General features: G+C 45.9%; 1 protein-coding gene across 2 annotated transcripts in view; it reads left to right on the top strand.

Moving 5' to 3' along the window:
- The window catches only part of MAN2C1 (mannosidase alpha class 2C member 1), a 932,858-nt gene that overhangs the window by 81,369 nt on the left and 835,885 nt on the right, over nucleotides 1–15,604 (top strand). For both annotated transcript variants that reach the window (XM_069624549.1, XM_069624550.1), the window contains exon 2: nucleotides 5,643–5,768. In XM_069624549.1, coding sequence (XP_069480650.1) covers nucleotides 5,643–5,768 — 126 coding nt within the window. The remainder of the gene's footprint in view (nucleotides 1–5,642; nucleotides 5,769–15,604) is intronic.

Here is a 15,604-nt window from a genome sequence, read left to right as displayed (position 1 = left end):
AACCCAAATCTGCTTTTCTTCTGTCAGGCAGGCTCTCCTCCTTTGCTGCTTTCCAAGAAACTTTAGATGTGTTTGACTTTAATTACCCAGCATACTCTATCCGTGTGCTACATTTAATGTGTTAATTCTGGATTGGACAGACAGTGATAGGTGCCCTTCACTCACACCCACTAGAATCCTTCTCTTTTCTTCGTTTCCTAATGTATTTTAACATGTCCTAAGTTGATGTTTTATTCAGTACAGAAAGGCAATTTTGATCTGCTTCTGCACACTGTATACGTATGTTATGTTATTTGGTATTTATATAACGCTCTATATATCATTGGTATGACCTCAAAGCGCTGGTAGGTTGAACGCCCTCGGGGACTGCAGTCCAGGTCAGTAGAGCGAGTAAGTGTTGTAGTGTGCGTGGGTGCACCAGTTATGTGTGCAGCTGATGTAATTGCCTGATGGTAGCTGCATCCTAGCATTGATTGTGGTGGTGATGATATCAGTTGAATGTGTTCAGTCTGGAGGGTGGACACCCTGACTGGATTCTGGCTGCGTTAGGCCTGTAGGACGCTTATGTGTGCAGGTAGGCTAGTTTGTCATAGGATATGGCTGTGTTTTATTAGAGTGATGAGGTGTTCATGGGGTAGTGTTCGTATGTGAGCAGCTAGGCCGAATTTATCCAGGGGTATAGTGCTCTAATTGTGTGATGGTGTAGAGTAGAGAGTAAGCATAGTGATATGATATGATAAAATAGATCATCCACAAAGCCCTTAAGCATAGTGCGCCTCGAAAGCGATAGGTGACAAGGGGGTAATGAGGGAGAACGCAGAGACACTCTCGCAGGCCAAGCGCAGCGTGAATGTGAAGATTAGCTACAGTACTCGGTCTGGAGAACCCAGACCATGCATGTGCTAAGGCACAGAAAGGAGTACATGGGGACTGGAGGGGCTGGGTACATAGCGATATCGCGGGGGGCTGGGGTAGGGGCAGACAGCAGGTATGAAGGGGCAAGAGGTATAGAGAGACATCACGTGACCAGAGGGGCTGCGGGTATACAGGGACATCAGGGGACCAGAGGGGCTGGGCACACAACGACTACAGAGGGATACTAGAGGGGCATGGGTACACTACAATATTTTAGGGGACCAGGTGGGAAGCGGGGGACGCCTAGCGACACTGCGGGGAGCCAAGGGGCTTGCAGACAGTGGCATCATAGTGGACCGGGGGTTTGGGCACAGTGACGAGATGGTCTGGGCAACAGTGAAACGTGGGGACCTAAGGGGTTGTGGGTACGCGCACCCTTGGGCCAGCAGTCCAGGTCAGAAGTGAGTAAGTGTCGTAGGGTGCGTGGGTGCACCAGTTATGTGTGCAGCTAATGTAATTGCCTGATGGAAGCTGCATCCTCGCATTAGGAGTGATGGTGAAGATATCAGTTGAATGTGTGCAGTCTGGCGGGTAGATATCCAGACCTGGTTTTGGCTGCGTTTGCCCTTTAGGACGCTTATGTGTACAGCTAGGCTGGTCTGACATGGGATATAGCTGCGTTTTATTAGAGTGAGGGTTGAGTTTTGGGGGTACGCAGTGTTACACAGTGGATCGGAGGGGATAATGACATCTGTGAGAAACCTGAGGACGTCCTCACAACTCCCCAGGGATCTTCTGTTCAGGTGGCCAGGGAAGGTCCATCGCTTTTGGATCCTGACCCTGGATGTGGACAAGCGAGGGAGGATCACTGAGTGGAGGGTCCTTGGGGGGGGGGGGGGGGTTGGAGAGTGGGTACCTGAAGGTGAGACATGGCACCCCTTCCCTTCCCTTATACTGACCTACCCTCCCTTCCTTAGCCTTTATGGGCTATTGTCAATCTCATGCTATCATCCCCTGTAAAATTCCTTTAAGTACTCAGAAGAAGAGTCAACAAGGAGCAGTGCAATTCCCTGTTGCCAACACCACTTTTGCACTGTGATGAAGAAGAGGAGTCAGGCATATCACAATAATAGGCTTAAATAAGGTCAGGCAATCGAGAATGTCTTGTTTCACCGGCAACTCATTAGAGTATAGAAGGTGGAAGTCAGGAATGCCTTAAAAGCGGTGTGAGAGGTCCAAATGGCAGGTGGTGCAGTAGCAGAATGAGAACAGAACCAAGTGTTTGCCATCTTGAGGAGCGGGATAGCCGAGACGCTAAGGCACCCGCTGAAGATCCCATGAGTCCTACTGAGCGGACTGAGCAGGACCAGGAACTCTTGTGGAGGAAGGCGGTGAGCAGAAGCCGCTGAGGAGCAGAGCCCAGTACAAGGCCGGCATACCTGAAAGGAGGCAGCCAGTGAACCGCCAAATTGCCTCTGTGCAGGGGGAACCCGCAGCGGAGCAGTAGTAGCAACCCGGTAGGCTCTCAAAGAGACTGGGAACTGCGGGGTGATCCGAGGGGCTGTTGAGCCTGTACAAGTTAAAGCAACCCATTTTGAATGCCGAACTTGATAAAAGGGACTTTTGAGCCTTTACAAGTAAAAGTAACACATATTGAATGCTGAAGCTGGATTTTACAAAGGAACTATGAATGGATGAAATATTTAATGTCAGGTTGACTAGGGCGATGCCTACCCTCCCGAACCTTCTCCTCACCTGAGGATTCTGAAGAGCTGTAGCGATGCTCGGGTGCTTGCCTGGAGGAAGTTCTCTTTGGATCCTGGAGCCTTCTTTCTTTAGGTTTCTTTTCTTTCTTGTGGTGTAAGTAAGTTCTGGCTCCCTCAGAGGCCACCTTGGCAGGATTAGGAACCTGTCCTCGGTGATCCCCGAGGAGCCAAACCTCAAACCAGGGAAAAAGCAGTTGGCACAAAAAACCCTGGGTCGCAGAAGCGTGGTCCTTGGTGTTTGGATTGCCAGAAGTACAAGGCCTCCCTGGTTGGTCTCTGGAGGAGCAGTGCCTTCCGGAAGATGTAGTATCCAACACTGATTCGAGGAGCAGTAGCCTCTGGAAGATGTAGCATCCTGTACCGATTCACAGAGCAGTGGATTCTGGAAGATGTAGTATCCAGTACCGAGAGATGGAAACAGGAGTCTTGAATAGATATGGTGCAGAGCAGACCTCACTTTGGGAAAACAGGGCCGAAAGAAGAAAAGAAGAGGATAGGAGAGTAAGCCCCGGAAGAACAGAGGATCCGAGGCGAAAGGAATAGAATCCTTATGCTACAGAAATGGGCGGCAGCGGCAAGGAAAGGAGGTAAGTAAGATACAGGTAAACAGAAAGAAATTAGACAGAATAAGTACAGAAGTTTAGGGAAAGAATAAAAGGTACGCCAAGAGGGTGTGAAAAGACCACATGAGAAAGAGTAAGAAAGAAACTCACCAATAGTGTCTCAACGTCCCAAAACAAGGAAGCGAATGATAGCTGGCTCACCTGGAAAACAAGAAACGAGCCGAACCACTGGCGCCAAGTCACCTGTGCAAAGAGGTACCTTCCCTGAATAGAGCGAGAGAGAACACAGGAGGTACGGGAACAGGAGCAGGGAAAAGGCACAAGGAGGAACAATACAGTGCTAGCACAGCAGCGTTAGAGTGTCAAAATGACGATACAACACATTGTTCTAAGGGGCGTGGTCTGCATATATAGCTGTGGCGGCAATGTTGGGGGAACACTAGAATGCTAAAACAATTCCTGTGATCTAATGTTTACAACTCTGCCAGAGCTTCCAAGGACGGAGTCTGACAGTTAATCATTTATGAATTTAGGAAAACCTTCTTGTAAAAATTCAAATAAAACAAGTAATAAAACAAAAATTGAATGCCGAACTTGATGAAAGGGGCTTCTGGGCACATGCAAATAAAGCTTACATCTATTGAATACTGAATTTTTTTAAAGACATTATTCGGGCTCAATTATTCGGGCTCACACAACATGAAGCTATATATCTTGAATATTGAACAACAGGAAACATGGTTTGAGTGAAACCAAGTGAATGCTGCAATGCTGGAGATATTAAATGACAAGAAAGTTGCTACTTGAAGAAACTACAAAGTGTTAACAACTACAAAAACAGTCTGGGGAAAATCAACTGTACCATGGTTAGAAAACACTTGTGAAGGCATATGAAAATCCTACAATGAAATGAAAGCATTATCTTTTGACTATTGTGTTTGTTTTGGGGGGAAGGTGTGGTTGCGTGACCCGTGATGGGTGGACTGTGCGGTCTGAGAACTGCGCCTAGACCATAATGATTCCTAGTACAAACATCTCCAACACCAAGACTCAGAACACATGTGGTTGCTGGTTACGTAACCTGTGATGGGTGGACCGTGTAGTCTGACAACTGTGCCTAGACCAAAAACCACTAAAGGCTGAAAAGCAGCAAAGAGGTGAATCATTGGTGAAGTTAACCAAAGGAAGGGTCAAATAGATGCCATGAACCTTTGTGAACTGGTAAGCCGAAGAAACAAGTAAACTGTTGAAAGTAAACCTTGGGGAAGAGAACCCTGAGAACAAAACCCGGAATATATTCATACTAGGGGAGGCAATCCCAAGACCACAGTGTTATGTGAACTTTGTTACCTTTGGAACTTGAGGAAGGGAAATTCGAGACCAGCAAGTGAAGTGAACTGTGATATTTGTGAATCTGCAGAAGGTAACCTCAGATCTTGATCATTCCTTATTGCTACAATACTACATTGGAACGGTGTTGATCTTGCGACAGAGAACTTTAGAATAACTTAAATTGCCAATCATTAAACGTTTATTTTGGAACACTTCTATTTGGCTGAAAGCATTTCCCCACTATTTTTCGTTGTAGTTGTGAGAACAGGCATAGGTTTTTGACACAGACAGACTTTTTGTTTTGACTTGTAGTCACAGATTTTCCTTAGATTACTTTAGGCAGGGAAATCCTGCCATAGCATAGGGTTATTTAGGCGTTACACCATCCTGATTATTAATACAGCTTTGTTTAACTATATCTCTGTCTGTGTGATCTCCCTTGATACCATGCCTATATCATATATCACACAGCCAAGGATGTGGAGCAGGATTTCTGGTAGATTCCTGTCCAGCTCAGACTGGATCCCATCAATGCAGTGGTTTCCTTTGTGGACTATTGTCAAGAGCACGCAAAAGGGGACCCCCTATATGAGCATAAAAGCCATTGGCTTGTGGTAATTGACTCTTGGCGAATAAGAAATGGTGTGCTGTTGTACGTATAGAATTAAGGTGGCAAGTGACTTTTTATGGCTGGCTGATTGCTTGCAACTTGAAAATGTGCACCATGGCTATACCCTACAGACAAATTGAGGAAGAATACCAACAAAGCCAGTGGTTTTGTTGCAGGGCTTAAAGGCTTATTCATTTTGACTGCTACAAACGAGACTACATGAAGGTAAAAAAATTCTGACCCATTAATGCCACCACGAAAATCGTATAGCGAGACTGCCTAGGTGAGGAAGCTCACCCAGATACAAGAAAAAGAGGCGTGTCTACCCTCGTCACCATAGGGACTACAAGGGTCTCCCATATGAAAATGAGTTGCAGTGGTAAGTGAGGTTTAAAAGATATAATCTCATCTCTGGTGCAACATTTGCATGTTTCTGTATGACCAGACTAAACAACATCCAATACTGATGCTAAATATTCTACTGCTTTCTCCTAACTTGGAATTTATTGCTCACAGGTTGTTCGGAGCCACGCGTCCTGTTGATTCTCTCTCCTGCTTCATAACCCAAGACAGGATTTGCTATGAGAAGGCCCTTGAACAGACTTTCACATCTTCCCACGTTGGTGACTCGTTTGGGCCTACGTAAGTGTTCCAGCTGAGGATTGAGTTAATTTACAGGGGGATCTTTGGAATCACTCAATCTTTGCAATTGGGGAAGGAGGATATGAGGAGTTTGGAGGCACACATTGTGGGGGTGGAAGTGTTTAAAAATATGGAAAAAGGTGGAGGCTATTGCATGATAAAGATAACAACGTATGTTTAGTAATAGCCAATTGAGCGTCCCTGTTTGAGTATGAAAATCCATCTTTAGGTACACAGTATCTGATGCACATACCTAGTCAAAGCTATCTAGCACTTCCATTGTACTGTTTGTTCAGTTTCTAACATTTCCCCAAGGCTCATTCATTCACTAATGAAAGAGCAGGTAGGTAAAACAATAGACTTATGTATTGGCCATTTATACTGAACTCATGCAGACACATTTGACTGCTTCAAAGTTTGAGTGGTTGATAAAAAGCAGAGATTTACAATACTACATAGGTAGGGTACGAACATGTTCAGTAGGTAAGGCCTAACATGTTTTTTCAAGATCTATCTAAAGTGAGGATATTGACAGTAAATATCTGTTATTTGTGAATAGCGCCAAGCTGCCCCTCTCGGGGTCAACGTGTGCGCTACAAATACACCGGTTATGTTCATTCTTGTTCAAAGGATGGAGCATAGGGTCTTAAAGGACCAGTGTGAACTGAACATCTGGCGACCTCAAAACCGTTCATTTAAAAATCCTGGTCCATAAAATGCAGGGAGTCGGGCTAGTTTATGTTTCTTGTGGGCGGATAAACTGTGCGACTAATTGTCAGATGGGCCTTTGTTATCAGTTGCTGTGCGTTTGAAAGAGTATCATATATGTGTTTTTTCCCACTTTATTGGACTAACGAGCTGAATAACATTTAGCCTAATTTTATTACATTATTATTATTTTTTTTAACCAAAATACTGATAGATGGTAGACGATAGATGGAAGGTTCCCCCACACCCGCCCCCATCCCATTTGGCATTTGCATTATGCACTTTGGCATAGAAAAATTAACGCAGAAAAATGTGATTCGACCAGTTAAAGTCCAACAAATGTCATAGATCCTTGAATGTTAGTTGACAGGAAGCTTGTGAAGCTGTAGTATGGTTATGTGGCTTCAGGTTGAAGATGAGTCATGCAGTCTTGTTCTGAATCGGTAAAAGAGGAGAGAAGATGATCTTCATATAGGGGATTGGAGAGTTAGTCTACAAAGCACAATGGCCATGAGGAGGCATATTCAAAGAGGGTAGAAATGGGGAAATGTTACGTGACTTTTGGAAGTTGAGTTCCAGGCTTTACAGTTGGGCTGCTGTGGGTTTGAAGAGAAAGTCGGTCAGTGAACTTTCTTTCTAAATTCAATGCAGACTTAGAGTGGGAGAGTAGATCATTCACCCAGTGCAAAGGTAACGAGGATGAGTGGTAATAGGAATATGAGAATAATCTCTGTTTTATCACCTTTTGAGCATTAGTTTGTTCCAAATCTTTGTGTTCTTGATAGATTTTAGGCAGCCTGGAACAATGTTGGAGGTTGTGATGTAGCTGCACACATGCATACTTGCTGGGCATTTTCTGCTCAAGTCTGAAACAATTGATGCATCACCAGCAGCTGCTTGTATTAATTGAAATGCAGGAGGGAGAAGCAGGACATCTGAAGGTACTCAACAATAGTTCCCTGGTCAGGGCACACATCCTCTGCCATTTGACGTTGTTGATCTCTGATCCAGTGTCCCTCTTCCATTTTTCGCAGAGTTTAGGTTGTAGCAGAGTTTCGGTCTGAATTTTAGTGTACAGTCTAGCTAGAAGTCCTTTCCTGTTGTTGTTGTGTATTCCCAATTCCATGCATTCATTGGATTCTGGTTCCTCCTGATAGGATGGCCATTGCTGCCTCACATCGGCTCTCATTTGGTAATTTTGTGGTGTCTTTATAGGGTTATCACCCAGTTTATCCTTGAACTCGTTTATGTTGACAAATTTGCCCTTGGGGGGTGGGGAGGTTGAGGTCTCCTAGGTGTATTGTTCTATTTGGGTCCCATGCGGTCCAGATGTCTGCGTCCATAGTGGGAGGAAGGTCTGGGTTATCCCATATTGGGATGTTTCTATTGTATGGTTTGGTGATTTTGGGTCTAATCATTATGCGCCTCTAGTCGTCTAGTGTAGCCCGTAATGGATCAAACGGGGAGGGGTCAGTCTTATGTGAGCTGATTATTGTGGATTTAATATCGTACGGTGCCTCCAGATCGTTGTTCAATTTCGACATGTGAGTATTTGATTTCAGGTGCAAACCATAGACCAGCATAATGTGCCTGTGCGGCCAGGTAATATAGCTCAAAGTCGAGGGCCGCAAGTCCACCTCGGTGGTATGGTTCCGTGGGGGACACCTACCTCACCCTAGCTGATTTACCTCCCCACACGAACCCACCAGCCATGCTACGGAGTGTGAGGACCTGGACGGATGGCTCCTCGGCATGCTCCGTGATTCCTTACAGCCCCAGGGCCTTTATCCCCCTATCGACGCACCGATAATGCTGCAAAAAAAACCCACACAGCTATGAATATCTCGGGCACCTGAAGAGGTTGCAATCCGGCCGTGATACACAACGAAAGCAAAGTTGCAGGCAAATTTCGTCCGCGTCCCGTTTCGGACCTCGCGCCAAAATGGCAGCCGCCATTGGCTTCATGGAAGCAGAGAAGGTACGCAGCACCCATTAAATTCGAGCAGGGTCTAGGCTATGCAGAAAACAGGAGGAGTGGCACAATAAACACCCACATACGCACAATAAACTCTCCGCATACCTGGGACGCCTTAATTAGACGGCGCCGCGGCAGAGCTGAAGTGGTCCGTGGCCCGCAGCCTGTCTCCCCCCTGACACGCATCACAAGACACCGGCCACAACAGACGGAAGCGGTATGGGTGGAAGGCCATAGCGTGGGCTTCAGGGAAGGCCCACTGAACACTGAGTGGACGAATGAACAATCGGATGTGGCTGGTGGGGAGAACGCCCACAGCATAGTGGATATGTGGTGGACCGGGAAGCGAGTGAAGTGGACACTGGTGAGTGCAGCGACCGCAGCGGGAGTACCCACCTTTGAAACAAAGCCTCAAGAAACGCGGTGAACAGGTACCCTCTGGGGCAGCCACGGTTATGACATCCGACTGTTTGTTTAGCAGGCAGACATGGCTAATCAATCACAAAGCATGAACTGATGCACCGAATTTAGCTTTAATCTATGCAGTGACTACACGTTGCACCGGGCACTGACCTCCATTCCCACTAGCCTTTCGTAGTGAGGCTTGATCTCTGCTACACTCTAGAGGCTCAGGATTCTTATGGATATACCCCTTTTATAACGTTATCTTGGCTATGTGCTGATAGAATCATGTGGACTTGCAGGCAAAAGGCACTTACAGAAGGTGCAATGAGAGTCGTGAAGCAAAATGAGCAGCAGGTCCTGATCGCCCGCTGAATACACAGTTGTGAGCTCCAGGTGTAGAGGACATCTGGGGCATTGTGGCTCACTCCCTGGACCAAGAAACAAGAGAGGGCTACATAGCCACGTATAATTGCATAGTGCAGAGGGGCAGTGCCCATCATTGGAAGCAGGCGTCGGGTAAAAGGAGCTTTGTGGGAGAGAGCGGAAGGGATCCAGGCATGAATACGGGACGGCCCAGAAAAGTGAAAGAAGCTCTCGAATGCCATAGAAACTAAGAGCCTTATACCTACCCAACAGAAGAAAGCAACTTGGATCAAGGAGTGAATTACCCTACAAGGCGTAGTACAAAGCGAATACAGTATCTCAGAAGAAGCTGGACCGATAGCATACGCCCAAACAGGAAGAAAGGGATACAGGGCACCACACTCACAGCAACCAATACGAGAGTAAGGCAGCACGTAAAGCTCCGCACCGTGAAGCTGAAAGGGATCCCATACAGCAATAACGCACTAGGTGTAGAAACTATCCACAAAGCATAAAAGCTGGAAGTGCCCACATACAAGACTTGTATGCTTCGCGTCAATTAGTGAGAACTCCAAAGACAGGAGACCTAGAAGGTCCTGCTATATGTAAGCTCCTGGTGTAAACCGAATTTGACTCTTGCGCTTCCTCACCATCAGACATGTCCAAACAAGGACAGAACAGAAAGGCTCGTCCTCTGGAGATATCAAAGCACTCCTGCAAGCCACAGACACCCAAAAGCGCACCCTACAACAGACAACTGCGCAAGTGTATTCTCCTATCCAAGAAGACAAACGGACACAAGAGGACCCACCGCTGCGCAAATCTAACCTGTCGGAGATGCTACAAGAGCTAAAAAGACATTAGAGATAGTGCCTCCGACCTGGCCAAATCAATAGCTGAGCTCAACAAAGGGATCGCAGCAGTGGAAAAGCGGGTGGATGAAGCAGAAACGACACTAGCAGAGCAAGGACATGAACAGGATGCGCTATCTAGAAGAGTCCAGGAACTGGAGCAACAACTAAACTGTATCCAAGACAAACGAGAAGATGCCGAAAATAGATCAAGGCGTAACAATATACAAATTCGGGGCGTGCCCAAATCAATCCCAGATTCAAATCTTCAACGACCAGTAATCAAAATATTTCGACAAATATTGGGGCCCGACGATGAGAGAGACATCATTCTGGACAGAACCCATAGGGTTTACTCCACCTATCAAATCAACAGAAATTTGACCCCAGTTATGTTAACTAGAGTACACCTGTACCAACTAAAAGATGACATCATGAAGGCAGCTCGTAAGGCAGAACCCATCAGATTCCGGATAACAACCATTCAGCTTTATCAAGCCCTGGCGCAAGCCACATTGCAGAAAAGGAAACGACTGCGAGTGGTGACAGACTGGTTGAGGAACAAGTCAACCCAATACCGCTGGATCTTCCCGTTCATACTCCGCTTTAACTTAGAGGGACAGCGGTACACAATCACAAAAGAAGAGCAATTGGATGAACTATTGAGAAACATGGAAGGGAAGGAAAGCGATACCGAAAGGAGGTCCCCAACGGATCACCCTAAAGATTGCGAGGCTCAAGAGAGAGAACGTTTGAAACCAGCGCAATCTCGCCTACGAGGCTATACAAAAGAACATAAGGAGATAAACTCAGAATGATAAATCCATATAAAAGCAAAGTTCTGCCAACAAGCTTTGAATCCTATGTGCCTATTTACATTTGGAAGAAAGAAGCTGAAGGACAGCTCTACTGAGGCAATACTCGAGAAAAAGGCAGATTGATTTTCACTAATGTATCACCCTAATAAGGGTAAGAAGGTGAGCGCAAAGATGCATGACTAGACTGGAGAAAAGAAAGAGTGAGGGGGGGTGCTTGGGGGAAACACGGAACCCTTAGTTCCAGGGAAAGTTAGTTCCTGGTGAACTGTTTAACTGTGTGACAGCTAATCTTATTTGTTGATGTTATAAAGTTTTTGAAAGTTGGGACACGGGAAGGGGGAAGAATCCCATACAAAACACAAAATGCGTAGAGGATAAAGATACATATATGCGGCTCCCAAGAGTTCTAATGGAAAAGGGGAGGATAAATCACATGATACCTGACCCTGAATATGGCTGACTTGACGTTCGTCATGCTTAACGTGCAAGGGCTAAACTCCCCTATTAAAAGAAGTTCCATCATGAGACGGCTGAGAGAGTTACAAGCTTCAATGGTGTGAGTGCAGGAAACTCTCTTGCTCCCAGAAGATGAGCACAGATTGAGACACAGGGCTTTTCCAACACAATTCCTAGCCTCAAGTGGGATGAAGAAGAGAGGGGTGGAAATTCTTATAACTAGAGGAATCCAATTCGAAAAGCAGTTTGTTAAAAGAGACCCGGTAGGGAGATACCGGATCTTGGGGGGAAAGCTAATGAACCGACCAGTGACGTTGGTGGTGATCTATTCCCCCAACGAAACGCAAGATCGGTTCCTTTTGGAGTTGATCCCAAAAATAGCAGAATGGGGGAGAGGTCAAATCCTCATAGGAGGAGATTTCAACTGTGTTATGGACGCCTCAATGGACAAGACTCTCCCAGCAACACCTAGCGATAATCTAAACAGACGAGCCTTGGCTCAGTTTCTTAAAGATCTACAACTAATAGAAACCTGGCCCTTCTTTCATCCTCAAGAAAAAGACTACACTTTTTATTTAGCAGTACATAAAGGATACTCCCGGATCGACATGATCCTAATCTCTGATACAACCATCCCACAGATCACAGGGTTGGAGATTAGAGTGCGATGTGTATCTGATCATGCACCAGTCTCCATGACCATGGAAATGCCACACTCGAAGTCACAAACTTGCAAACCATGGCGACTAAACAAACTGCTATTGAAAGACCTGGCATTGAGAACGGACATTGAACAAGTATTAAGAAATTATTTCACCGAAAATACTACGCCGGGAATCGATTGGGGGATATTATAGGATGCCAGCAAGGCCGTAGTCCGGGGGGAATTTATTGCACACATGGTAAATCTCGTAAGAAGAAAAGGAGAGGCAAGATCTAGAGACAAAAGTGAAGGCTGCAGAAGCACAATATAAAGATAAAAAATCTCCCAAAGCTTGGCGAGAACTCAAACAAGCCAAAGCTGCACTAGAGGCTCACTATGCGGACGAATCCTCACAAATCCTCCTACAAACAAAACAAACGTATTATATAAAAGGGGATGAAGCCAATCGGCTTCTAGCGGACAAACTGAAAAAACACAAGAACCGTAATCGCATTACCCAATTAGCACATGCGGGGGGGGGGGAGATGGCCAAAGGCGAAAAAGAGATAGCAGAGGTCATGCACGCCTTTTATGTTAAGCACCTATCTAGGGATAATTTAAAAAGGGAGACCCAAAAAGAATTCTTGGCACAAGTGGATCTGCCACAGATTACTGATAATGACAGATTCGAGCTGGAAGCACCTGTATCAGAAGAGGGGGTGCAAGGAGTCATTAATACCCTCAAAGGCAACACATCCCCAGGCCCAGATGGCCTGAGTAATGCCTATTATAAAACTTACCAAAACATATTAGTCGGCCCACTAACACACCTATTCAACCATATAAGGGATACTGGCCAGGTCACGAAGGATATGAGACCAGCCACCACAGTCCTTCTCTTAAAACCAAATAGAGACCCAACGGAATGTGCTAGTTATCGCCTCATCTCCTTAAACATTTACTCCACGGTCTTAGCACAAAGCTTAGCCAAAGTCCTCCCTAAAATAATTAACTCCGATCAGGCAGGCTTTATAAGAGGACGCCACACATATGATAACATTCGCAGAGCAATAAATGTCATAGAATGGGCACGAAAAACTGACCAGCCTATGTCCATAATAGCATTGGACGCTTCAAGAGCTTTTGATAGCTTAGGCTGGAGCTTTCTTCAGCTTGTCTTGGGGAGATTTGGATGTGGCCCAATTTTCTCTCGCATGGTAATGGCCAATTTTATATACCCATCGACAAGATTGGGATGCTCTCAGTCAGCTGACCATTAATCATCAATCTGTAAGGGTACTAGACAGGGGTGCCCACTTTCACCGCTAATTTTCGCTATGGCTATGGAGCCGCTAGCACAGGGAATCCGAGCAGAACAGGACATCCTGGGGGTGGACAGTGGGACTGAAGTCACTCAGAAAATTGCATTATATGCAGACGATATCCTTCTCTTCCTGAAAGACACAGAGCAGTCTCTCCCTCACGCAATTACACTGTTAAATAAATTTGCGGAAGTTTCAGGATTCTATATTAATTACACCAAATCTAGCACACTTAATATCACAGAAAACCCAGTGAGGGTGGCAAGATGGGAGGGAACATACCCACTAAAATGGAGTCAGGGACCCATAGCCTATTTAGGCGTAAACCCAACACCTACCTATAGGAAGCTTTATGGGGCAAACATCGCAGGACTGATGACAACATTGAAAGAAGACCTGAAAAGGTGGCATATGCAGGAGATATCCTTGTCAGCACAGATAGCTGCAGTTAAGATTTCTCTGCTTCCTAGATTATTATATATAGTGAGCGCTCTCCCGGTGAAAATCGCCTCGACCCCAACCTCCCCCCCCCCCCAGCAATCCAAAATCTACAAAAGAAAGTTATGGCCTTCATTTGGAAAGGGAAAAAGCCGAGAATCCCCCCAAAAGTTATCTTCCGAACACAAACCATGGGTGGGTTAGGGGTGCCAGAATTGCGGAGATATCTTTAGGCGGCGCAAGTGACACCAATGTTACAATGGTCTCCGAGGGAAAACCAAAACCAATGGGTACACTTAGAAAGAGAAGCAACAAAAACCTTGTTAGAAATATTGGGATTCTTACACTCGAAACATAGAGGAGGGAGAGGCACGCTTCTGGAAACAACGAAAACTACCCTATGATACTGGGATAAGGCCCTGTGGAGCAAAAAGCTAAAATTAGGGGGAGGCTCACTCACACCAATGGCCAACAACCCAGACTTCTCTCCAGGCACACAACCACAATTCTGGTCCCATTGGGAGGGAAGGGAGAGTCTTGCCCTAAGAGGCCTTTACATAGAAGGGGTATCCTTGACATTCGAAGGTTGTAAAGAAAAGTTCTTGATCCCCGAAACGGAACAATATCATTATATTCAGATAAGACATTGGATCACAAACACAAGGGTGAATGAAGGAGCATCCTGACAACCAATAGGGCTGGAACTTACCATGCGGGAAGGAAAACCCGAAAAAGGCATATCACGGATATACTGCCTGCTCTGCGGAGCAGACCTAGAAGAGACACTCGCATGCATAAAAAAATGGGAGGATGAAGTGGGCAAGCATATTCCTATAGAAACGTGGGGACAAATATGGCACAGAGCAGCGAAGAGCTCCAAATGAGCCTCAATCAAAGGGGCAGCATTTAAACTGTGCCTTAGATGGTATGACTCCACAGCGAATACACTCCATCAAGAATAGTAACTCCCCATTGTGTTGGCGGGGCTGCAGAGGAGTAGGATATATGATCCATATGTGGTGGTCTTGCCCACGAGCACAGACCTACTGGAAGGAAATCCTGAGTCATATCAAAGAAATAACGAAGGTACAGATTCCCATGGATCCGGTGGTAATATTGTTGGGGGCGGCAGTTGAGAACATTTGTGCAAACACTGGGAACAACGCCACGCTCATCACCCACATGTTAAGCGCAGCAAGGATCAACTTGGCACATATGTGGAAAAATAAACAAAGCCCAATAGAAGCTATGTGGTGGGTTAAACTGTGGGGAATCGTGGCCTTGGAAAAGGTAACAGCCCTGGCATACGGCTCATATTCGAAATACTTGAAGACATGGATGCCCCTCCGCGAATTCACCAGAGTCGGAGAACAAATGTACTTTAAACCTAGAATATTACGAAAAGTTTCTATAATATGATCAATGAAACCAGGACGAATCTCCTCGAGGACGGGAACCGCAGAGATGCATGGATGGACACGTTTCATAGCAAACTCAACTGCACTTTATTGTTATTATAAAAACAAGCCAGGGGAGGGGGGGGAACTGTATTTTTTAAAACTAGTTTTATTGTTTTTGTTAACAACACTCTAAGCATCACAAACATTGAGGACATTTGCATATGAGTTTACATCATTATGTTCACTTGTGCGTCACAGTCCCCCCCCCTCATTCCCCCTTAACTCAAGCCCCTGCTTCCATGCCACTAGCTTGCGTATCTCCGTGCTTGTCTTCCTCATTAGCCCCCCTCATATCGTCTTCACTAAGATCGGCCTGGGGGGGGTCCCACCATCGTGGCCACCAGTTGCTTCCACGCTATCAGGGGTCCCGCTTCCTCGTCCCCTCTTCTACTGATTG

Source organism: Ambystoma mexicanum, chromosome 11 (genome assembly GCF_040938575.1).
Source record: "Ambystoma mexicanum isolate Mex_15411 chromosome 11, UKY_AmexF1_1, whole genome shotgun sequence".
Taxonomy (NCBI): domain Eukaryota; kingdom Metazoa; phylum Chordata; class Amphibia; order Caudata; family Ambystomatidae; genus Ambystoma; species Ambystoma mexicanum.
The sequence above is the reverse complement of the archived record's forward strand: the minus strand, read 5'-3'. Positions and strand labels throughout refer to the sequence as shown.